The 26,535-nt window shown below is 46.1% G+C and overlaps 1 protein-coding gene across 19 annotated transcripts in view; it reads right to left on the reverse strand.

Moving 5' to 3' along the window:
* REPS1 (RALBP1 associated Eps domain containing 1) overlaps positions 1 to 26,535 on the reverse strand; it is a 1,100,512-nt gene that overhangs the window by 582,442 nt on the left and 491,535 nt on the right. For 13 of the 19 annotated variants that reach the window (XM_086927540.1, XM_086927556.1, XM_086927550.1 and 10 more), the window contains exon 9: positions 10,641 to 10,762. In XM_086927540.1, the coding sequence (XP_086783666.1) occupies positions 10,641 to 10,762 (122 nt within the window). The remainder of the gene's footprint in view (positions 1 to 10,640; positions 10,763 to 26,535) is intronic. The other 6 variants (XM_086927542.1, XM_086927557.1, XM_086927554.1 and 3 more) reach the window with 1 other exon arrangement.

Consider the following 26,535-nt stretch of genomic DNA (forward strand, 5'->3'; position numbering starts at 1 on the left):
TTGAAGATCGAGACCCGCGGCGGCCCTCAGACCGGGGCCTCGCATAGATCATGGCGCCGGCTGTGGAGTGAACAAAGTCGGGCGTCGGCAGCTCTGCCACGCCGGCCGGTCCAATCGAGGAAATCGCGGGCGGCTCCGGCCCTCTCGCTTCATCGGACGGCAGGTAAAGGATTGATTATGCCCGGCGCCTGGGTCTGGAGTGCTTTTCTACGTGAGGAACCCTTTATCGCTTTTGGCCGATTGATTGCCCTATCGCTGCCCTGCTGCCAACGAGTGGTCTCCCATCTCCATGCCCCACCGACTTCAAGCGGAACGGCTGGCTTAAGGGATATTGTCAACTGCTGCTTCCTGGTGTCTGTTTGTCACCGTATCTCAGCATAGCCCCATTGTGTACTGTGAGGCGCCAGCCCCTGGTTTAGAGGGCTCCCATTTGCAGTGAACAATGGCGCACTTTCCTGGGGAGTCGGGGCCGTCGAACGGCTACGTCTGTGATGAGCTGGGGGATGCAAGTGGATGTGAGCGTGGGTGTACCCAAGGCTACGGTGCTTTACTGGCGGCCATCGTCTCCTTCCGTCAGGAAATGACTTTCTCTGCGCTCACCCTGATAGGCAAGGTGGACAGTATACTTACTGTCTACACCGGAGGGCTTGAACATGGCGGACTTGCCGGACCACAGAGCTGAGCCTCCCCCAGGGTTTGACTATCACAAGATGGCGGCCCCACACCATAGTGATTGCTTCGCGACTCCAACATCCGGAGCTGCCTCTGGAATCAGCGACACCAGCCCGAACCGGTGTCTGACCCTCTGCTTGCGTTTTGGACATGAGTCTTTTCCCCATGCCTCGCCCCTAGGTACCCAGAACTCGCTTCAACAGGAGCAGGACATCGTAACTCTCCCCATCCGTTTAACCCTGGAGTCTCCTAGGGGGGTTAAGCACTCCTTGACTGGTCTGTTGACCCTCAGTGTTCTTGCTCCGGCAGTGTGTGGGAATCGATGTGCCCCCTTTGGATTCCTGCTCGCACCTTACTGGGATACCTTTGCTGGCAGGGAGGGGAGAGTGAAGACGGGACAGGGATGAACGTCCTTTGATGTTGCCTGTTGATTTCCCGGTTGCAGACCGTATTGGATATGGACCGTGTTGGTGCTTTGGGCTATCCGGTGTGCTGACTTTGCGCTTTTTCACTCTATATGCTTGTATCGCGATCCTTTTTATCGTACAATATATCCTGAACTACTATGTAACTGCTTCACCTGTGGAAAGATGGCGCCGAGAGACTGGTAGTGGGCTCCTCCTCCACCTTTCTTTATATATTACTTTCCTTTTCTTCTTTTCCTACTTTTTTCTGTTTCTATATTTCGGGTATTCTTTTTTGGGCGACAGGCACACTGCTAGGGGGGGGGGGGGGGGGGGGGGGGTAGGCCGTAGCCTCTGCATGCGTGTAGGGTGGGGGGGTTATTTTCTTTTGTCCGTTTTTTGTTTCTATGGGCCCTATTTTTTCCTTCTTCTGATTTCTTTTCTTGTCTTATTTCTACCTTTGGGTTGTAGTTTGGTTCGTTGTGAGGTGGGCTCTGATTGACTCAAAACATATTGTGTGCTCAATTATCCTGATGTGTATTTCGTCATTCCGTTGCATTGCTTATAATTTTTCCTTTGCCTCTTGGGACTCCCCTACTGAAAGTTGCATACTCGTGTTGTAGCGGGATTGACTGGACTGTGACTCTTCTTGTTTCTACTTCTTTAGTATAAAATCTCAACAAAAATGTAAAAATTAACCTTCACTCCTCCTGTCTCCTGGTGGCACGAGTAAATCCAGTGTATCTCTGATTGATTGCTTATTTGGACTGCCATGCTACTAGGTTATCGTATAGATTGCGAATGTGCCTTAATTGTTCCGCGGCCGGCCAGGTGGTTGTGGGCCCGTATTTGTTTGCTGAATTTGCACAATAAAGGTTTAAAAAAAAAAAAGAGTACTGTTTAAAGTTATTCACTTACTTTCACCTCCTCCAGTTCCCTTGGAAACAGAGGCCTCACAAGAGTTAGCAAATGTTTTCATACTAAAATTATGAACAATTATAAAGAGTTTCAATCCTCAAACATAGAAACTCAAATGTTAGAACGATTAGGCTTGCAGGCACAGTTGAGCATTCCAGAAACTCCTGAGGCTGAGAAGAAACACTCAGCGATGCTCTCTCGCTTTCCTCACCTCCAGCGGCGGCTCCTCTGCTAGGGCGGAGGAGCATCACCACACCAAAAACGTCAGGAAAGGAAATATAAAACGATAATAAAGACTTGTTTTATTTTTCCTTTCCTGCTGAGTCTTGGAGCAGGGCCAGGAGCCTAACAGGCACACAGAGGGGAGTGGTAGGTGCACTCCCTTCACTGTGCATGATGGCTTGGCCGGCCTTCTCAGGCCAGCCAAACCGCCATGCGCAGTGAAAGCTCCCTCCAACCCAGCTGCGCAGCTGGGTTGAGAGCGCAGACACAGACTCTCAGTCTGTCCTGGAGCACAAACTGAGGGCACTCAGGCCAATCCTGAAGCTGCTCTCATGCACGAGAGCATCTTCAGGATTGGCTGCAGGGCATTCTTGGAGTCTGTACATGGAGAAGAGGAGCAGAAGACAGCGATGCAGCTGGTTACAGGTACGTTTAAAAAAAAAAGAATTATTATTGGGGGTTTTTTCCCCACCCACGACCTCTTAGCTCCCCCTGGGCCACTCATCAACAATTCCAGTTGCTACTGCTCACCTCACTCATGAGCAAAAGGAGTCATTTCTTCTTAAAGTCTGGATCGCCATACAAACTTTGCCCCTCCCTTAAAATGTTACAATTGGTAGTGGGTAAAATAGCCCACCCATTAACATCTATTATGAATAAAGCGATTAGCTCAGGCTGCTACCCACATGTGTGGAAAGAGGCAGCTGTTAGGCCACTACTAAAATAGCCCAATCTAGATCCCAAAGATCTTAAGAACTATCGCCCTATCTCCTTGCTTCCCACCCCGACCACGATCCTGGAGAAACACCTAAACCAGCATCTTGTGGCTTATGCTGAGGAACAAGGACTGTTGGATGCGTCTCAATTTGGCTTTAGAAGGAGCCATGGAACACAAACTGCCCAGGCATCTGCAACGGAAAGCATCAGATGTCTAGTTGACGTGAGGTAGGTGGCGGCTATGATCCTTCTAGAGCTATACGCAACCTTCAACACCATCTCGCTAATTCTGTTTACCAAGAGACTACAGGAACTCAGAGTAGAAGATGCTGCACTGAATCTGCTCTGATCTTTTCTCAGGAATAGATCTCAGAGGGTCACTGTAAACCAATGTATATCCAAACCGTTCTCCTTGCCATGTGGGGTTCCACAGGGCCCATCCCTGAGCCCTATTTGTTAAAGCTTTATGTCTCCCCACTGGCTAAGTTAATACAGTCATTTTGGGCAACAGTCTGTGTTGCCCGCTGACAACGCACAAGTTATAGTGCCCATCACGAAAGACATGGATACGATTGCAGTTACTTTTAGAAACTGCATGAAGGCACTGGCCATGCGAATGAGCAAGAACTGTCTGAAGCTTAACAGTGATATGATGGAAGTTCTGATCTCTGGGCGCCACCCAACTTTATGGTTCTAGAATTGGTGGTGTAATATGTTGGGGGCACCTCCTATGCCAAAGGAATCAGCAAAAAATCTAGGAGTAGACCTGGATAATGATTATCACTGAAACTTCAGGACAACCGTACTATCACGACCTGCGTCTGGATTATCAGAACTCTGTGAATTCTGTTTATTCCTCTTCTGGGACACAAACAAGTAGTTCTTGCAGTAATTTCATCTAGGGTTGATAAGTGCAATGCGCTTCACCTCGAGATTAATAAGACGGCACAAACAAAGCTGCAAATGGTGCAAGATGCAGCAGCAAAACTGACCTTAGACATCCCAAAACATCAATCTATCACTAAAGGATGGTCGATCTGAACTGGTTTCCATTTAAGAAGTGCATTATTATTTAAGGAATTGTTCATAAGGCATTGTATAATGCCAGACCTGGACCAATCAAACCATGTTTCAGTGGTATACTCCAAGGAGAGAACTCCGCTCTGCAGATCTTAATCTGGTTGTCGTCTCCAGATTTCGTAAAAAATGATGGGGAGGCAGAACTTTCTAGGTGGCTGCAGCTAAGCTCTGGAACTTCTTTCCTCTGTAACTTACTTGCCTGAAGATGCATCTCCCTTCAGAAAGGCATGAAAAAAACTGTCTCTTCACCCTGTAAGGAGACAAACAATAACTGTGTAACTTTGATTCAGTTATTTGTCAAGTTGTACCTTAAGACTAGCCACTAGCGCCTCAATGCCTTGGGGCATATGTGCGCTCATTAAATCGTTTTCCTTTCATTTCATGTTTGAGTGTGTCAATGAGTATGAAAATGAGTGAGAATCTAAGTTTGAGTGTGTATGAGTGAGTGAAAGTGAGCATGAGAGTGAAAGAAAAAGCATTTTAGAATGAGTGATTGATGGAGGTTGGGATAGGGAAGTGGATCAGGGGTGTACCTATCAATAGTGCAGCAGATGCAGTTGTATCATGACACAATCAGTTAGTGTGTGTCTCAGTAAGAATAAGAATCAGAGAGTACGAGTATGTTTCTGCATGAGTAAAAGTGAATGGGTATGAGTAAGTGAGAGGAAGTGGGTTAAAAGTGAGTGAGGGGGAGCGAGTAAATGTGAGAGGAAGTGAGTATAAGTGAGATAAAGTTTGAAAAAAATGGGGTGAACTCCTGGCTGGTACTATGACCCATCACCTTCATAGATCACCAGCTACCACTGCCTGAAAATCCAGTGGACCACATACAGGAGTGGAGGTGGAGTCCCACTATAGAGGCCATGGCCCTATCTAATTAATCAGTGGTGTTCAGTCCACACCAAATAGTGCACTATCCTGCATTCTTGACATCAGCCAATGTCTGGTTCAGGATAGCCCGGCCCCCCTCAGGAAGCATGGTCAGTAGCTGCACGACAATTCCACAAGGCATGGCCCAAAAGACATTCAGTGTTCATCAACTGCAAAGCCAAACATTATAGAAAAGAAGATCCTTTTACCAAAGGAGTCCAACCTCGTTGATTTCCTATACGGTGTGGTGTTACGGATGCACTTAGGTTTGTCTTTGCTGTCAAGGCCTGTACCACCTAGCTCTTGGAAGAGGAATGCTGCACAATAATGTCTGGTTCTCCAAAAGCAGGACAATGGCCTCAGGCAATCATGCTGTGTACTGGACCATCCAGTGGGTTTTTGGCCCAGGCAGAACATAAGTGACTGCCTCATTAAAGTGGAGCAGGGGCTCCACAGAGCTTGCCCGCAGTAGAAGCACCTCTGTCAAGACGTTGGTCTTGACCTCGATGGAGGGTAGGTAGGTCAAGGACCTTCACTTCTCTGATCATCATTATTATTCTTAGTCATTTATAAAGCGCACTATCAACCAACAGGCATCATGGTGCTGAAAGACTATCCGTTCTAAGGAGCTTCTGTTGGGAAGAGTGAAACGAAGTCCATTTGTCAACAATTGTCCTTCGTACAGGGAAATGGCTATGTTTTTAAGTTTTTCATGAAACTAGAGTGTTCCACAGTTGAGCAGCTTTGACTTGTAAAGCTCGGCCTCCCTGACATATCTTTTTAAAAGGAGGCACCGACAACAGGTGGGCATCATATGAACTCAGCCTTCGGGCTGGTCTGGAGGGTTTTACTTTTAGCTATAAGGCCTTGGGTTCTGTGCCATGTAAAGCCCTATATAGTATACAGAGAGCTTTGAATATGCACTGCTCCTTTACTGGGAGTCAGCGGAGTTCCTGCAGCGTTCTGGTTGTGGAGTCCCTTCTCCTTTTGCCTAACGCAAGCTTAGCAACCAGCACCTGAATCCTTCGAAACCTTTTGAGCAGATATTTCAGACATCCTAGAAGTAGGGTGCTGCAATAGTCCAGTCTGCTCAGTATAGTGGCCCGTACCACTTGTCTTCTGAAAGGTTGGAAAAGCATCAGGACAATTTTCTCTAAGTTTCGTAATAGACCACAACATACTGCTACTGTTTTATTAACCTGTGCTTCCATTGAAAGATGCTCGTCAAGCTGGTCACCCAGGTTTTGTACGGAATGTACAGATTCCGGAGCCGATTTTATTGGTCAAGGACAGAAATTTGATGGGAGTTATTGTAGATTTCTTAGAGAGCAGCAGAGAAATTCTGTCTTATCTCAGTTGAATTTCAACATGTTATGGTGAAGCCATTGTGCCATCTCTTTCAGACATGAGTGGAAGTTGTTTATCTGACTTATTATTATTATTGGACATTTATTAAGCGCCTGGTTACGCCACTGGCGTGTCCCCGTGCTGTGATAAGTGAAGTGGCTGTCCCCCCTCCTCCCACAAAGGCTATCTGCTGAAAAGATGTGTTTTGAGTTTTTTTCTGAACTGGACTTCGGAAGGTTCGAGTCGAAGTTCTAGCGGGAGATCATTCCAGCGCTTGGGAGCAAGGTATCTGAAGGATCTACCTCCCATACGAACCTTAGATACTCTGGGGACTTTTAACAGCCCAGTCTGAGAAGACCGAAGACTGCGTGTGGGCTCATAATGGGATACTAGGCTCTGGAGCGGAAGAGGTGCTTTACCACTCAAGATACGGTGACATGTGGTAAGGGCCTTAAACTCCACTCTCCTCTCAATGGGGAGCCAATAAAGGGCCCGCAGAGCTGGTTTGGCGGAAGACCTCCTAGGGAGCCTGAGAACCAGTCGCGCTGCCGCATTTTGAAGAACCTGCAGGCGGCCCATGACCCTGCCTGTGGCCCCCAGATAGAGCAGGTTCCCATAGTCAAGTCGGGAGGTGACCAGAGCATGCACCAGCGTCTTTCGAGCAGAAATGGGAAGCAGATCTAACACTTTCCTAAGGGCTCTCAGGACACTGAAGCATACCCCCGCCACCCGAGCGACCTGTGAGTCGAAGGTGAGGTCCTTGTCCAGCCACACGCCAAGGTTCCTGGCCTCACGGCAGGGAACGGGAGCTTCACCCAGACAGGGTGGCCACCACGCCGACGACCACGCAGACGGTACACCCCCCACCACGAGCACCTCGGTCTTGCTGCCGTTCAACTTTAAACAGTTTGCGGACATCCAGGCAGCGAGGTCTTGCATGCAATTCCTGAAGATGTCCGCTGCAAGGCCGGGCGCACGCGATAGGGAAATGACCAGCTGCGTGTCATCGGCGTAGGACACCAAGCGAAGACCGTATCCTTCCACAATGGCCGCCAGGGGGGAGACGTAGATATTAAATAGGGTTGGGCTCAGGGACGAACCCTGAGGTACGCCCTGGCCCAACTCAATCTCCCTGGAATAGCAATCACCCAATCTGACTTGACAGCACCTATCAGACAGGAAGGACTTGATCCAGCCAAGCGCAGCTCCTGTCACCCCTCCTCCATTCAGACACTGTAGCAAGGTGGAATGTGCTACAGTGTCGAATGCTGCGCTTAGGTCAAGTAGGATCAATGCCATAGTTTGGCCCTCGTCCACTCCCTGTCTAAGTGCTTCCACCGCCACGAGAAGAGCAGACTCCGTTGAGTGACGGGGGCGGAAGCCAAATTGCGAGTCGTGGAGTAGCGAGGCCGTCTCCACGAACTGCATAAGCTGTATGTTGGCTATTTTTTCCGCCACCTTCGCCATATAGGGCAGGAGGGAAATGGGACGGAGGTTGTCCAGTTTTTCAAAGCTGACGTTGGCCTTCTTTTGCAGAGTTCAACTTATCTAGTGAGATTATCAATTGGGTATCATCTGCATAATTTACAAATGGTATGCCAAAGTATTTATTCAGGGTCAGCAGAGGCCTTAAATATATATTGAACAAGATGTTACGTGTTACGGAGACCGTTTGGGTGAGGAAATGCGATAGCCTGACTTTTGTTCACCAACTTATCATGGTTGTAAACTCCACTTTTCAAATAACACCGGCCTGCTTTCGAGTGTTCGTTTCTATGAACCTGAGATAAACAGACGTGTATTTACCCTTCGAACAAACGTATAGCTAGCTTATGAGCTGGGTCGTACTTGACTATTGTGATTGTTGCTACAGACCGGAAGACTTTCCATACTTCGCATTTTGCTCAACTTCTCACCCTGCCACTTATACTTTGCCTTGAAAAAGTCCTTGTGTAGGACGAAACACGTGTTGGTGATTTCTATTTTTGCTGGGAATATTTGTTTTATGGAATTGAAAGAATAAAGACTGAAGAAAACAAAATAAGTGGACTATATTTTGAAACCCTTTTTTTGACAATCTCAATTGAATACAACCTTGTCATTTGTTTCTTTTAGAATACTCTATAATTAGTAGAGTTTGGTATATTGAGGGTTTATAACTTATGCCCTAACTGTTAGAATTACTAGCCCACAGGAGTGCTGTCAAGAGTTTCTCAAAAATTTGTTTGAATTCATGTGACACACTTTCAGTGTGTACTGACGGCACCTTTAGGTAGTAGGTGCCTTGAGTCTCTGTAGCACCCTATTGGTTATCACTTTTCTTATAAGAAATAGACTACTTGATGTGTACCAATTGTAGAAATAACAAGATTGTTTTGCAGAGAGTGTGCGGACGTTTCCCTTTGGGAACACTACTACCTATCTTTTTGTGAATTGAACAAGATGGGGCTCAAGGCAGATCCTTTAGGTACTCTGTGCTTAATCTCCTTGTAATCAGATACATATAGCGGGAAAGTTATGGCTTGCTATCTTTCCGATAGGTAGGATTTAAACCATTTGAGCAGCACACCTCTTATTCCGATCTCTTTTAGATGTGTCAGTAGAATCTCATGGTGGACGGTGTCAAATTCGACCGATAGGTCCAGCAGGACCAGGACTGCCATATGACAGCCGTCAACTTACATCCTGAGTTCATTAGATGCTACAATTAGCGCAGACTATGTTCTGATCATCGTCTCAAAAGATGCGCCTTCATCCGTGACACTTCGGGCTGGACTGTTCCCATTGGGCACAGGGTCAAGACTGATTTGCATATGGCTGGGTCCAAACTGGAATGGCATGGTGAGCAAAAAAACGATGGATTTGGGCCCAGATCTCTGTACTGGGGTGAATGTATGACATTCTGCATTCTGTCCATCAATCGTTCTTTTTGCATTTGTCACCCAGTGGGAAGGGAATGCCCAGATGTGGATCCTGTGCTCTCAATGCCACTGGAGTCAAGCTATCCTGGCTGATGAGGGCTAAAATCCCGAAACCGGTCCTAGGATGCTGGCCTGGCAGTTTGGGCTGGACTGTTACCATTGGGTGCAGGGTCAAGACTGATTTGAATATGGCTGGGTCCAAACTGGAATGGAATGGTGAGCAAAAAAACGATAGATTTAGGCCCAGATCTCTGTACTGAGGTGAATGTATGACATTGTTCTGCATCCTGTCCATCAATTGTTCTTTTTGCATTAATCTGGGGCAGGGCTTCGAACAGAAATCGGGCCAGTGTCAGGAAAGGTGTGCAGGCCACTGGCATCGCCCAGCTCCTCATACCAGTTTTCCTCCAGGAGGCCATAGCTGTATTCGCCATCTCCTCCAACAGGAAAAGGTTGAAAGCCTGGTGCATTTGGGTATGATCTGGTCAGCACCAGTGTAGATCTTCAGTGGCATTGATGGAGTGCTGTCTTGGAGTAGAAGAAAACAATAGGTTCCTCTTCAATCTGTGCCTTATGAGCCTGAGAAGTCTGGTGGTCTGGAACTGAGGTGGTAGTCAGTATCATTGTTGGCGCCAGCCCAGATCCAAAGATAGGCCCAGCTAGCATCGAGGGTGATTCCACAGATGGTAATCCAGCAGGGGCATCTCTCGGCCCTATGGGACCCACATTAAGCAGCTTGGCTCTTCGACAATATGGCATGGATCGGTGAGCTTAACCTTAGGATGAAGCCAAATATCCCATTACTTAAACTTTAAAATATTTATGGAAAAGGGGACACACAATTTAAAACAGTGCAGCATCTGAAGGACAGAACTCTTAATATGAACTTATGACCAAGATACACATTTCCATCTCTAAGGAAATAATAAAAAAATTAGACTTTCTAACTGAATGTACATTTTTGGGGAGGAAAGAACTGAGACCACAGTGTGCTTCTCTCATGCAGGTAATCATTTTTCTGCTTTTGAGGAACAAATTAAAAATGGTAAACCAGTAAAGGCATTAGAGTGATGGATGTTAAACTTTATTGATCAGATCAATCATCCACATGCATTCCAGATGGAGCCTGCAGATCATCCCAAAGGAAAACATACAAGTCATATGTTATCACTGGTCTTGAGTTCTCTTGTCCAGGTTTTAGCACGTGTACTTTCATATCTATGCGTAGTTTTTTTGGTTTTTTCCATTTTTGCATTCATGTTGTGGCACATCCAGCCTTAAGAAATGCATTGTTTGTGGTCAGCAGCTTTTGCTCACTATCTTCACTAAGTCAACCACTATTGTTGTATAGAGTATATAAGATTAGCAAAAACATTAAAGCCACCAATCTGGGAAAGGTGGTATTTGATGTAGAATGCATAAATGTTGCAAAGTATTACTAAAACAATTAGCTGAAAATAAATCCATTTAACTGGAAATGAATACTAACCTCACTGCTCTGGTTCATTTCTGGCCAAGTCTGATTAAGGGAAGGCATAGAAGGCGATTTGCTTGGAGGTGCTTCCACAGGAGAGCTTGAAAATCCTGCTTCACTAACCTGATCGCCAGCTTCTGGAAAAAAAAAAAACATGCCACGTGCTGCAACAATTTCTTAAACAGAAATAAACTGCCTGAACAAACCACAATTTTGGGGCCCATTCCTTCCATATGCATATATTGTATTGAACAAGGGGAATAGGAATAGTTTTTATTTGCATAGTTAATTGAAACCATTGAAATACACGCTTTAAAATAAAACAATACGACAGAAAATTTTAATTGTATTGAACAAGTGGGAGATAGCATTAGACAGCTGAAATAATAAAGGTAATAATGGCATATTTAAAAAAGATAAGCACAGATCCTAATATGAAAAGTTAAATCTGCCACACACAGGCTTCAACTTGTGTATTTACACAACAAGCTTTCTATCTTTTGAAAATAGTGATTGTACACAGCTATACAACTGTATGAAAAGCAGGGGTGTGGAAAAATGGCACAGTTCACTTGTACTAACTTTAGGAAGTAAGTTAAAAAAAGGCAGAGTGAAAAATTCGTCAATGATTCGCAAAAGAAACGCTACTCCCCTTCGATAACGCTCTTTTTGGTAGATATTCTAACTGCAAATGCCTCATCTGTAGAATATTCCTCAACACCAGACGTGATCCGCAAAATTTCAAAGCAGTGGCTCCTGGGTAGTTAGGTGGCACCAATCAGCTCCACAATGACTTCATTCCACCCTGGAACTCACAGAGTGGAGGCGTATATAAGCACCACCCATGCGCAGAAACCAGGTACCCGTTTGCATACCTTTTATTTAGGAACTTAATAAATGGTAAAAGAGGCCATTCCACAGAACAGGGAGGTGGGATGGCGCTGATGAATCTACCGCTAGATAGTGTGTCCATCAGACAGAGTGTTAAGGAGCACTACTGATGGTAACCAACTTCTTTTTCCAATGGATAATTCTAACTGCAGATTCTTTACCTGTAGAATAGATACCATAGCAGTACCTCCCGAAAGTGGAGGGTCTAACCTGGCTGTCAAGGCCGTAGTGCTTCATGAAGCAAATCACTGATGCCCAAATCATAGCCTGCACAGGCTCCCCACATGCCAATGCAGTGGTAGCAGTCTTGGCTCTGAAGGAATAAGCCCTCAGTACTTCAGGGGGCTGCTTCTTGTCCAATGTGTAGCAGGTCTTAATGCAGAGGACCATCCACTATGACAGAGTCCTTTTCATCACCACCTTGCCTTTCTTTTGTTTCGTAGAATCCCCTGTAGATGGTCCACCCAATGATCTTTGGTGCTATCAATATAAAAGCTCAAAGCTCTCTTGAGATCCAGCCAATGGAGTCTCTTCTCCTTTTTTCAAGGGGTACGAGAGAGCACAGAACACAGGGAGGATGGTGGAAAAGAATGTTTGGGTCCCCTGTGCCACACTATGGCACCTGGCCACTTGTCTGTTTACTGGTGGGCAAGAGCAGGGCTTTGCCTAAGTACCCATCAGGGTGTCAGTCAGGGCTTCATTAAATGAGAGTGAGGGGTGACACCAACCCTGTGTCCTAGGAAGTATCCAGCACACTGGCCTTTTACAAGTCTATGTAAATGGCATTGTCATCACCTCCATCGTCATTGTCAGGTTGATTACAATTGGTCCCAAGAAGGTGATGAAGCCTGTGACAAAGGCACTGCAAAAGAGTTGTGTCTGAATCGGAATGTACTGGAAACAAGTGCACTTGTAATTAAGTAAAGGTGTGACCTCGGCCGAGGGTCAAATCAGATTTCGTTTGAGATTGCACACCGGAATAGACAGGGACTCATTGCGTAAAGTGTAGGTGGAAAAAGAACAGTCACTGATCTTGGAGCCGGACTGGAAGTCATTAGAACCAGACGCCGGTGCTGGCGGACAGTGCCAAAGACGAATCAGACAGTAAAAACCCAACTTGAGACCCCAGGATTTGTTCCAGAAACGACTGGACAAGTCTGCACCCTCCACTTGGAGCAAGACATTCACGACGTTCAAGACTGCTTTTTGGTGTACATGACATACAGCTTCACTTCATGGTCCTAGGTCGTCTTCGACTGCATGATGGCACAATCTTCGGAAAACTTGGAGTAGTGTCTTGAATCCAAACACAAGTTCAGAGGCAAAAGGCATGCAGGTCTGTCACAGACATCTGTTTTTAATAGGCATTGTTAGAACCCTGTAGAATTTGTAGGGGACACCAATCATTCCTTTGCACACTGGAATTTTGAAATTAATTTGTCAACCAACAAAAAGGAGCGGAGCATACGAAGTACAAGAAAGAAAGCTACAGACATCTCTGAGCAAGGGTGGTGCTGATATGCGGCTCTGCACCTTCACTTTCAGGGAGCAATGTAGTCAACGCAGAACCACATGACAAACACCAACTTGCAGCACATGGGAACATTGCTTCTCAAAATTTCCGGATACAGTCTATCACCTGGGGAATAATATACAGGTGAGGAACTTGTAGTTACAAGTATTCATAATAATTCACTTTTGATGCTACTCAGGGATTTGCTGGGAAATCTCAAACAAAAAAATTATTTCACAAGGAATTCCTCTCAAACCCAAAGCGGTGAAAATTGTAAACACTTTAGTTGTGTACGTGGATATTTTTTATTCTGTACACTTGTTAATAAAAGTCTCCATACTTCCCCACAATGCTTAGTATCCTGTATGTTTCTCTGGCTGTGTTTACACTTCTTTACCTCCACGCCATCTAGAAAAGCACTAGAGTGCAAAGGAATAGTGGAAAGTACAGGGTTTTCTTTTCTTTTTTTTTTTTTTTAAAGAGAAAGCAAATTACAAAGAAAATCTGCATGCTCTAACGATGTATTAAGTGCTCCTATACCAAAGGATTTTCAGCACTGAAGCCATCATGATGAGTTAACACTTAACAAAAGGAGATTACCAGAGTTAGATAATCTGAGAACACAGCCGAATCTAAAATGGGAGCTAAAAGAACTTGGCCATGAAATTGCTCTCAAATGAAGAGGTATAGGGTTTCACAATTTAGTAACATGTACAAACAAGCTACACCCACAAATTCTAACTTTTTGTGAATTTAGGGATTACAACATGTTTGCCACAAATGATTGAAGAACTCCTGCAGGCAGCTAGGTCTTGTATGAAATAGGGAAAATTTAAATATGGTTCTATAGAGAATATTTAGGTCCTCGTTACGAGATTCTATCAGGTGCAGAAAAAGTAGCAAGTTACACATAGCAGCTGAACCTTGCCCAAGAGGGAAATTAGCACCAAAAACCACTGACGAGCAGGTGGTTAATTAAAAAAAACAAATATATACAAACACAAGCGCGAAAACTCTGGGTAGTTCCCAGGTTTAGGTGGAGAGCACCTCCAGTATAGAGCATGCTACAACGCAACACCAGCCTCACTCTGAATTTGCTCAACACAAATGTCTGTTTTTCTAGCAAAGTTTTTAAGCAATGGATTAGCACACTGCCATCCACACCAAACTAGCAAGGGACAACGTTTTTTGCCTTTTCTACAGCAAAGTCTTTAATGTGTCAATCCTACCCCTGAAAGGGTATTGTTTTGACTTCTACTGGGTGCTCCCTTGTATCTGTATCTGGACAAAGCTAAACCTCTCAGAAGAGATATAATAATAGGGAAACATGTGTCAGGGGTTGCTTACATTCCAGGTTGGCTTGGAAGGTATTTTGAGAATCCAAAGCTGTAATACTGTGCCTGGAGTGGTAAAAGGCTTTTATTATTTTACAGATAGGCATGGATAGCACTGTGCTAATTCTATGCTTAAAGACTTTGCTCTAGAAATGGCAAAATACATTTTCCCTTTCTAGCTCGGCGTGAATGTCGCTGTACTAATCCTCTGCTTAAAAACTTTGCTAGAAAAACAGACATTTAAGGTGAGCAAATTCAGAGTGTAGCTGGTGTTGTAGGCTGTTCCATACTCAAGCTGCTCTCCACCTAAACGTGGGAACTACCCAGTGATCACTGCTTCTTTTTTGCATAATTTAGGGTATTGTTTTGACATATATACATGCACACACACACCCCAAATCATTCTATAACACAATGCAATAAGTGATTTCTTTTGCAATCCAATGTCCACAGTTGTCTAAATAATATAATTCAATAACCCTAAATGCAATCTCTCATGCAAATATGCAAATAGCCTACTTAACACAGACAACATGATTACAGCGGAGAGCAATTTACCAATTACAAACATAAGTGCAAACCTCACTTACCCTCTCACACTGTGAGAAACCGCCATCGCTTAAGCACTGGCTCTACCTCTTACAACTACAGGTAAGTATACTGGTTATTATTCTACAAATGCAAGTTCAAATGCACCTTCAGGACAACCAACATAGAGCTCAACCACCCAATAGGCATCTAGGAAGTCCCCAGTTAATCAGGAGATGTCCGAATCCACCGAACGTGTACTCCAGGGAATACATTCTAACAAACTATCTGCCAAATAGAGAGACAGTCTTGCCTAAAGAACTGAACATTTTACTACAAAGGGTAACACAATGAGAAAACTTGCGCTTAGTTGCAGATTAGCAAATCTTGGCTCCACCAAAGCCCACAAAGAGCTTATGCATTTCGGATCCTCCATGTTATAAGACACTGAACACCTGAGGTCCAGCCTATAAAGCCGCTCCTCTTCGTTGGTGGGATGAGGAAGAGGATGAATGATAGAAAAGAGATAAACTTGCTCATGTGAAAATCAGATAGGGAGATTGGCAAATGCGAAGAACCTACTTAACCAAGACAGAAAAGCATCAATGGTAGTTGGACCGAAACAGAGTACAACTACCCTTTGATGACAATTGTCAGACAGATTGCGAATCAGCCACTTTGTAAAAAAGTGTACAGCACAAAACGGAGGACAAGCTCCTAGTCTGGAGATGTAAGCATGAATACCCCAAATCTGAAAACAATAATTTCCTTCAGTTCGGGATGAAGGTTTTACTGGTGGTCTTCCACATGAGACCCCAACCACACACACCAGCGAGAAGACTGTCATAAAAGTAATTGCCTGCAACTGTGGAGAAATGAAGGGATGGCCCACAAACAGATTGAAGGGGCACATATACCAGTGCAGATCCAGGATGGCAGAGTCGAAAAACTACATCCAAGCTACTAGGTTCGCCAGATGCTAGTGCCATTGCTTCATTAGGCCGTACTGAAGGGGTTCCATCTGGCACCAATTGGATGCATGAATCCATTGTGTCTTACATCTGTGGGTCTTGCAGAAATAGGAATGGTGTTTGAAACAGAAAAGTACATCATTTCCTCAATATCTGCAATCGTAAGTGCAAGGAAAGGCATTTGTAAATTAATGTGTACAGCTCTGCTATGATGAACACCAGTCTCTCTGTGGGTGCGAAATGGGACTTTTGGGTGCTGCCCATGAAGTAGAGGTCTTGCAGAAGAGTCATGGTGCCCTGAAAATGTTCAGTGACTGGGGCAGATGACCCCTTACCTTCACAAACCAGTGTCCAAGTGTAAAAGTAAATAGACTTCAAAACTGTGCAGGGAAGCCACTACTAGGTTAATCAGATTTGTGAATGCTCAATGAGCAGGTGTAAATCCAAATGTCAGAACTGCAAACCGACAGTGCTGAGGCTCCATGGTGAACCTCAGAAAGCACCAGTGAGCAGACAAGATCAGCAAAAGAAGGAGGTCAAAGATAGTCTGCAGTCAGTCGATGATCAGATGGATACCTTTACTGCTAGGCTAGATAGATTCCAGGAACATGTGGACATGCATGATAACAGATTAACACAAGCTGAAGGTCGAATTTTGATTTGTAAGACACACAACACCACCTGGACAAGGATTTACCATTACTCTGTGGATTTGAAGGCAATTAAGGCCAAAATAGAGGACCTTGAGTCGATCTCGACGTGACAACATCCGTACATTGGGCGTTCACGAGTCGTTCTCCCCAACAACATGGAGAATTTCGTGGAGGATCTCCTCGATACCTTATTCGCCACAACTAATTTTCAGCTCTTTGGCTCCCAAGCCTAAAAGCGGTCAATATCAGCATCCCATTATAGCGTAGCTGCTCAACTATAGAGACTGTGACTTTATATTGCGCCTCAATAGAGACACCCTTGACCTGCAATATGAAGATGCCCTGATATTTTTCTATCCTGACTTCAAACCAGCAGTTCAGGAAGCCCACAGATCGTTCTTGGAAGTCAAAAAGCTCCTCAGGGCTAAGGAAATTGAGTATTCAATGTTGTATCCAGCAAAGCTATGCACTAAGCATAATGGCAAATCTCCTTTCTTCCTACAACCAGACTCAGAGCGTGAATTCATTGAACATTCTGTGTGTTCCCAGAGGATTCGTTCATCAGGTTTACTCAGCCCGGCCTCCTCCATGAGTGGTCATCTACCTTGTGCTTCAGTCTTCAGCAATAAAGACTAGAATTCTGATGCTAACTACGTGGCCCGGACATCTAGTCTGTATTTGAACATTAGCCACTAGCACTGATACTCATGATATGTACTGTTAAAAACTTTCTTTTTCATTGGTGGTTGCGAGGTGATCCCTTTTCCTGGAAGTTTAGTACAATGCATGTGAAGGTATGCGGCGACTTCCAGGTCGCTGCCCTGCAAATGTCCAATATTGGCACCCCAGCAAAGAGCGCTGCCGATGTGGACACAGCTCTTGTAGAATGAGCTCTTACTTTGGATTGTAACAGACGTCCTGCTCTCTCGTGGCAAAAAGCAATTGCCGAAGATATCCATCGTGAAATACTTTGCTTGGAAAGCAGCATGCCTTTTCTTGGTCTACTGAAAGCGATGAAATGTTGGTTCGTTTTCCTAAAATGTTTTGTCTTGTCAAGGTAAAATTTAAGACACCTCTTCAGGGCCAAAGAGTGCAGAGATCTTTCAGCTGCAGTGCTTGGATTTGGGAAGAAAGATCGGAGGACTAGAGGTTCATTTAAATGAAAGTCCGACGGGACCTTAGGAATAAATCGAGGGTTAGTCCTTAAAACCACTCTGTCTTCCTTGAACTGCATGAAGGGATTTTGTATTGAAAGAGCCTGTAGTTCGCGGACCCTTCTTGCTGAGGTCAGGGCCAAAAGAAGGGCCGTTTTCCAGGAGATGTATTTGACATCTGCTCTGTGAATAGGCTCGAAAGGGTGCTTCATCAACTGGTTGAGGACCACATTAAGATGTCATGTTGGTGGAACTCTCCGTGGGCGAGGAAAGGATCTGTAAAGCCCCTTAAGGAATTGTTTTATTAACCTGTGTGACCAGAGAGAGGGTCCTTTTGAAGTTCTTGTAAAGCAAGAAATTGCTGCCAAATGTACTCTGATAGAGGCATGCGCAAGTCCCGCCAGTGCCAGGTGTAGCAGATATGGTAGTAACTGCTCCGGAGTAGCCTTAAAGGGATGTAGATCTTTGTTCTTACACCAAATGCAAAAGCATTTCCATTTTAACGAATAGGTCTTATTTGTGCTCTCTGCTCTTGCTTTTGCGAGGACATCTTTGTACTCCTGCGGAATGTCTAGTTGACTGAACTCTCGGTACTCAGGAGCCAAGCCGATAATCTGAGAGATTTCAGATTTGGGTGCTGTAGCTGGCCTTTGGACATCGTGAGCAGGGACGGATGTTGGCCCAGACGGATTGGCGGGTGGACTGAGAGGCGATGGAGGTCCATGAACCGATGCTGCCTCGGCCAGAACGGGGCAATCAGAATCAGGGTGCAGTGCTCTGTCTTCATTTTTCGGAGGACTCTTGGTATCAGGGGAAATGGCGGAAAAGCGTACGCAAACACGTTGCGCCATGCGATGGAAAATGCATTTTCGAAGGACCGCAGTTGGGGATGCCAACTTGCGAAGATGCGGCATTTGGCGTTCTCCCAGGTGGCAAAAAGGTCGATCTGCGGTATTCCCCATTCCGAGAAGATGTGATCCAGCACTTCTTGTTCCAGCTCCCATTTGTGGGACAGCGATCTCGGTCTGCTTAGAGCATCTGCTATGATGTTTTCCTTGCCTGGGACATACTCCGCTGACAGCGTGATTCTGTGGAGCACAAGCCAGTTCCAGATTTTCTGCGATTCGCGGGATAGTGTGAGAGAACGCGTTCCTCCCTGTTTGTTCAAGTAGTGTATTGTCGTAGTGTTGTCGGTCCTGACAAGCCCTGGGGAGTTCTGGATGAGCGGTAGGAAAGCCTACAGAGATAGAAAAACTGCCCTCAGCTCTAGGAGAATGATATGGAGCTGCTTTTCTTGGTCCGTCCACTTGCCGCTGATCTGCAGCTCTTGAAGGACCGCTCCCAAATCCTCTAGGGAGGCATCCATTGTTATCACGTGTGGGGCTGCAGGCAGCAGGAATGTTAGTCCTTGCGAGAGGTTTTCGGACGACCTCCACCATTGCAAGGCTTTGGACATTTGCTGTGTTATCACAATGCGATCCTCGAAAGAGCCTGTGCTCTGAGTCCATTGCCTGGTCAAGGCCTCCTGCAGAGGGCGCATTCTGAGCAGACAGTGTGGGATAAGCAGGATACAGGAAGACATCATCCCCAGGAGGGACTTGAAAGTACGGACCGGCAAAGTTTTTCTCGAGGCAACTGCGGTGGCCAGAGTGATAAGCTTGGGCTTTCTTTCATGAGATGGAAATGCTTTTGAACATTCCGTATCCAATGTCGCCCCCAGAAAGGTGAGAACTCGGGAGGGCTGTAAGGTTGACTTCTCGTGGTTGAGCTTCAGACCCAGTTGCTGGAAAAGATTGAGACAGGCGCTGGAAGACTTGGCTGCGCCTTTCAAAGATGGTGCTTTTACCAGCCAGTCGTCCAGGTATGGGAAGAAGACTTGGGTGTCCTTGCTGACGTAGGAAGGCTGCCACTGGGGAGAGGCACTTGGTGAAAATTCTGGGTGCAGACTTGAGGCCAAATGGGAGGACACAGAATTAATGGTGCTTACCTGCCACTGCGAATCTGAGAAATTTCCTGTGGCCTTTGTGAATAGGGATGTGGTAGTATGCGTCTTGCAGGTCTAAAGACGTCATAAAGTCTCCTTCCTCTAGTGACCCCAAGATCTCTTGAATAGTCACCATACGGAACGATTGACTCTTCAAGAATGTGTTTAGTGCCCTGAGGTCTAGGATGGGCCTCCATTTCTTCCCTTTCTTTTGTATTAGCAAGAAGCAGGAATAAAATCCCTTCCCTCTGTGAGCTGCTGGTACTCGCTCTATTGCTCCTTTCTTTAACATTGAAGAGACCTCTTGAAGGAGTAATCGTAGACGCCTGTGTTGAAGCTTGTGAGGAGGATTAGTCGGGGGAATTGAATTCTAACGAATGTCCGAATTGGATCAATTGGAGCACCCACCGATCAGTTGTAATTGATCTCCAATTGGCGAGGAAGTGTGTTAGTTTTCCTCCAAGTTTGAAAAAATGAAATTGTGGACGGACTGGCTGTTGGAAAATGTCATTGGCGTCCGCCAGCGGTTTTCCTCTGATTTTTTCCCCTGTAGTTAGACCTTCCATACGAGGTCTGACGACCTTGTTGCTGTTGTCGCTGTTGATATTGCGATCTGCCTTGGTTATAGGAATATGAGGATTTGCTCTGGTAAGAACCTCTGTAAGAGGATTGACCTCTGCCTCTGCTCCCTCGAAAGGACTGGTTCTTGAACTGCAATGTGCCCAGCGCTCGTGCCGTGTCCGTATCTTTTTTGATCGTTTGCAGGGCCTCATCGATTTTTTCCCCAAAAAGGTGTTGGCCGTCGTAGGGCATGTCCAGTACCTTGGTTTGAACCTCTAGGGGAAAGGATGTAGCCTTAAGCCACTCCTGCCTTCGCAAGACGCGGCCCCTGCTAGCTGTCTGAAGCCGGTCATAGCCTACGGCACAATCGATAATTTCTGATGCCGATGTTTGGCCTTCCTTAAGAAGCGATTGTACTTCCTCTTTCAACTTATCTGGTAGATCCGCCAGATACGGGGCAATATCCTCCCACAATTGCCTATTGTAGCGGCCTAGTAACGCAATGGAATCAGCCACTTTTACAGTCATGGCCGACGTGGAGGAAAAGCGTTTGCCAATACTGTCAAGCTTCCTGTCCTCTTTGTCCAGTGGAGCTGACAATGGGAATGCCGGATTCCTCGAGTTCTTTTGTGCTGCCTGGGTAACAACTGAATCTGGCTTGGGATGCCCAGTAAGGCAGGCTGCTGCTGTTGATGGTGCCTTATACTTTTTGTCCAGCCGTGGAACTACTGCGGAGACAGAGGCTGGTGTCTGCATCAGCTGTTTTCCCTGTTCCCATATGTGCTCAATGATAGGAATTGATCTTGTTGTTTTCCTAACAGGGTCTTTAAAATCATATAGGAAGCAGTCTGTTTCATGGGATTCCATTTTCATATGGAATCTCGTGCCCGCTCTCTCCACCAAATTGTGAAATCCGCCAATGTCCACTGGCGGTGAATCCGAGGTAGTGACTTCAGGAGTGCCCGGAGATGGAGCGATGTAGTCCTCATCCTCCCTATGGTCGGACTGGTCGTCCCGAACCTCTCCCTCTTCTGGTTCTTCGACTTCTTCGTCAGAAGACGGGACATCGCTCCCAACGATCATTAGGCTAGCGGACACTGAAACTAAATTCAGAAAACTCTTGAAGACCTACCTATTTTCCCTCTAGTGTCCAGCCTTTTTTCACTCTTCTGACTCTCTCTCCACAGCGCGGGGACACGCCGGGACGGCGTCACCAGGCGCTTTATAAACCCCTTTATTATTATTATTATTGTGCACTGGTTCTCTTTCCTGACGGATCACCAAAGGTGATGGTCTAGGACGTGAGGATGGTGTTGGTCCAGATGTAACTGGATTTGTTTCCGTTGAAGAGGCAGTGGTTGGTTCAGGAAAGCACTGCTTATAGTCTTGGATCAAGAACCGTAAGTCTGAAATTATAGACACCGGAAGGCATACCATAGGTGTAACCTCCGTCTGGACATGCGAATGTTCAGTCTCTTCTGCATAAACCATCTCATCTCCCTCTTCATCGGTGCTTTGGCACTTGACTATGAGATCCGAAGGACTGTTGGCCTGTCCGTACTGGTCTTCATCCGATTCCTCGTCCTGTAATATATGTGACGGGGTTAGCTTTTGCACCCTACTTGGAGATGTTAAATCAGGGGTTATAGGTTGTTTCGTGCTCTTTTTTGTAGGCGGCTGGCTGGCAGCTGACAACCGAGAAATCAAGTCCGATTGTTTCCATGGCGTCGTCGACGGTGTCGTCGACAATTGAGTTGTAATTAGGTCTTCGTCATCGTCGATGGAGTTTGACGACGGTATCCTAGTCGATGGTACCTTCGTCGACGGTCCAGTCGTAGATGGTGGGCTCGCGACGATGTCTTAGTCGTCGACGAGGTCTTTACCGTCGTCGGAGACTTCGACGAAGGTACGCCTGTCGACGAGGGTGTCTTTGTCGACTGCGTCGTCGGTTTCGGCTTCGTCGTCGACGCTGATGTCGTCGTCGACGGGATCTTCGTCGAGGGCCTTGAAATGAGGATAATCGACGGCACAGGCTTACCCGCCGTCGACGATGGAGTTGTTGTCGTCGTCGATGAGAATGCGGACGACGCCATCGTTGTCGACACCGTCGTCGATGTAGAAACATAGACTGTAGACACAGTCTTCTTCAGCGCGGAGGTAATCGTCGACGAAATAGTCGACGACGGCACAGGCTTCCTGAAGGTAGAAACCTCCTTGTCAGACGTTGTAGATCTTGCCTCAGAAGACTTTTTAATAGTCTTGTTAGGAGGAACGTCTGTAGGGCTAGGGGAAGTAACCCATGGCCTCTTCAAGGACAATTTAGAAGAAACTGAAGCCATCTCACCGTCCTCAGAAGATTCCAGGTCCTCTCTGGTTTTCAGCCTGTTCAACCAGAGGAGCAGCCGGCCTTCTCTGTCCTTTAGTGTTTTTGTAGAGAATGTTCTACAAATTCTACACTCTTTAGGAGAATGGTCCGGATAGAGACAGTATAAGCAGGTTTCATGGTTATCGTCAACGCGGAGCCTCTTCTTACCACAAGAAGAGCAAGCTCTAAAGAGACCCTTCTTCTGTTGTTCAGCCATGGTGTATAAATGAAGGAAATATCCAATTTCTGAGAAGAAAAGAGATAAAACTAGGAAACCTGAGGAGAACTCAGGTGGAGACTCCCTAGCACAACGTGCAGTAGAAAATCGGAGCGACTGAGGCTCCTGGCAGGAAGGTTCTAGAGGGAGGTGGTAGCTGATTGGCTACCTTCTGGAGTCTGGTATAGATAGGCTACTAAGGCAAGGCCCTTAGGCCTACTTTTCTCTATGTATGTCTATAGGACATTACTTTTCTATGTATCGGAGACTCCCGTCTCGGCGACAGGGAATGATTCAGGCATGTGAATCTATGAAAGACACCCATAATACTGGATAACTAAAGTTACAGGTAAGTAACTTGTTTTCTTACCCAAGTATTGGAACTTTCATAGATTCCCATGCTTTGTATCAGAGTAGCAAGCAGTTAGCAAGAAAATCACATTTTGCATCATAAAATTATAGCAATAGGCAACATGACATAAGATACAAAATGTGTAATACGGAAGGTGGGATAGAAAGGATAGCTCACCATCAGTGGAAGAGGTTCCTCAGGACAGCCTGTCCTACTGCCGCATCATCTTGTTGCAAGGATTCCAAGAAGTAATGCTTGGTAAAGGTGTGAACGCTGCTCCAGGTAGCAGCTCTGCAAATGTCCTTAATATGTACCCCCCGCGAAGAGGGCTGTTGAAGAAGCCACAGATCTTGTGGAATGTGCTTGGATCTTTCCAGTTAGAGGTTTTCCTGCAGCCTTGTGACAATGCAGAATGGCACTCGTGATCCATCTTGAAACACCCTGTTTGGATAGCGGAAGGCCCTTGCTTGGACCTCCGAAGGCAACAAATAGCTGTGAGGATTTTCGAAAACCTTTAGTACGTTCTAAATAGAATTTCACGCATCGTTGCAAATCCAGCGAATGCAATGCTCTTTCTGCTGGCGTAGCCGGTTGAGGAAAGAACGCGTTCAGAATGACCGGCTCATTCAAGTGGAAATCCGAGGGAACCTTAGACATAAATCTAGGAATAGTTCTCATGATCACAGTGTTTCTCTTTTATTGAAGGAAAGGTTCTTGGATGGTCAAAGCCTGCAATTCTCCAACACGCCTAGCCGACGTGAGAGCAAGGAGGAGAGCCAATTTCCACGAAAGGTATTTCATGTCAGAACGATGGATTGGTTCAAAATGGCCCTTCATGAATTGAGAAAGGACTAGATTTAAATGCCATGTAGGAGGGGGCGGTCTCACTGGTGGATAGACCCTGAACAAGCCCTTAAGAAATTGCTTGATAATTCTGGAAGACCACAGGGAAGGACCAGACCCTGTCCTTCTGAACCTTGTTAATGCAGCCAAATGGACCTTAATCGATGAGTGGGCCAGTCACGACTTAGCCAAGGACAGCAGATAAGGTAGGATCTGATGAGGCTTGGAGGTGAAAGGATCAATGCTTTCTTTCCTACACCACAGGTGATGGACCGAATGTGGATCAATGTCATACACTCAACCCAGTCCAAAGATCTGGGCCCAAATCCATCGTTATTTTGCACTCCACTCCACCCTGGGTTAGACAATGGCGATATGCAAATCAGCTCTGACCCTGTGCCCCATGGGAACAGTCCAGTCCGAACTACAAAAGCCATGTCCTTCCCAGAATGGAATCAAGCATCCGAGGACCGGACCGGTTTCGAGGTAACACCTCTCATCAGCCCGGCTAGCTTGACTCCAGTGGTGTGGAGTGCCTGGGACCCACGTCTGGGCATCCCCAGCGCACTTAGGGCGGAATATGCAAACACAACAGGTGATGGACCGAATGTGGATCAATGTCACACACTCAACCCAGTCCAAAGATCTGGGCCCAAATCCATCGTTATTTTGCACTCCACTCCACCCTGGGTTAGACAATGGCGATATGCAAATCAGCTCTGACCCTGTGCCCCATGGGAACAGTCCAGTCCGAACTTGTTTTTTGTAATTTTCTCCCTGAGTGTACTGGGGTAGGTCCCAGAGCCTCCACACCACTGGAGTCAAGCTAGCCGGGCTGATGAGGTGTTACCTCGAAACCGGTCCGGTCCTCGGATGCTTGATTCCGGTCTGGGAAAGATATGGCTGTGTAGTTCGGACTGGACTGTTCCCATGGGGCACAGGGTCAGAGCTGATTTGCATAAAGCCATTATCTAACCCAGGGTGGTGTGGAGTGCAAAAAACGATGGATTTAGGCCCAGATCCTTGTACTGGGGTGAATGTAAGACATTGATCTACATTCTGTCCATCAAATTGTTTTTTGTAATTTTCTTTCCTACACCAGCAACAAAATCTTTTCCACTTAAGGCGGTAAGACCTGTTCGTTGAAGGAGCCCTTGCCTGGGACAGAACCTCCTTAATCTCTCTTGATAAGGGTAGGTTCATAAACTCTCGCTGCTCAGGAGCTATGCAGTCAGGTGTAACGCCTGTGGATCTGGGTGCCAAACTTGTCCGTCGGACACTGTGAGAAGATCCGGCAGAACTCTCAAAGGAAGAGGAGGAGCTATCGACAACAGATGGAGCTCCGTGTACCACAACTGCCTCGGCCAAGCCGGGCCTATCAGGAACATCCTGCACGGCTCCACCTTGAACTTCCTGATAAGTCATGGAATCAGAGGTATGGGAGGAAAGGCATAGACAAATGTCCTCGACCATGCTATCGAAAGTGCACTCCCCAGAGAACCTCGATGGTGAAGCCTGCTTGCATAAGACCGGCATTTCTTGTTGGTCGGAGTGGCAAAAAGATCGATCTCCGGTCTGCCCCTCTGGCTGAAGACCTCCTCCAAAACTCTCTGATTCAAAAAGAAATACCTTAGAAGAGTAGAAGTTGAGCAGAGCTCACAGGAGACTCCCTAAGCACAACGTGCGGTAGAAAATCTGAGGCTCTGAGGTTCCTTCAGGAAGGTTCTAAGGGGTGAGGCACTTCTGATTGGCTGATGCCTAAGTTTGGTCTCTTTTACACAAAGAGGGTGATATGCTACAAAAGGGAATGAGACCTAGGCCTTTTTCCTTTGTCTTTTGTACCTACAGCTATGGTATTTTTGTTACCGAGACTCCCATTCCGACGACGGGGAATGATACAAAGCATGGGAATCTATGAAAGTTCCAATACTGGGGTAACTAATACTCCTTCTGGGCATAGGCTGAGACCAAATAAGTGTATTGAATCACTTATTGCCAAAGATGGAGGCACAACTGATCATCATGATGTTGGTATTCAATTGCCCGACAGACCAGCCCTGAATCTAACATCTTTTTCTTATGTGTAAACAGGCGAACCTGACAGTGGTGCCCTCTGATTGACAGCACCTAACCTGCTATCCCTCTACCAGTGTTGACCCCTCTATACTTACTGGGGTCTGTGTGCACACCGAATCGCACTCAACGTCACAGTGCTAGTTCCCATGGGAACTTAACAATTCAAAACACAAGCACAAGTGCACCACACATCGATTTCGAAACAAAAAGAACAATTATAAAGTCCATTTCCAATAATGGTGTTCTTCAAAATGTCTCTTTTTATTCCATTTTCAATAGATTACAAGCGAAGTCAAGATTATAACTTTTCACAACGATACAGCTGACGAATTTCGTCCTAGTACAGGACTTCTTCAGGGCACTAGGTATTAAATGGATCAATCTCATCCAGAGAGAGGCCAGTGGATAGCAGGCTTTGTGGCTTGTAAATCGCTCCCCGTCAATGTTATACAGTATCACATGTACACA

This window comes from Lissotriton vulgaris, chromosome 6 (assembly GCF_964263255.1).
Source record: "Lissotriton vulgaris chromosome 6, aLisVul1.2, whole genome shotgun sequence".
Classification (NCBI taxonomy): Eukaryota; Metazoa; Chordata; class Amphibia; order Caudata; family Salamandridae; genus Lissotriton; species Lissotriton vulgaris.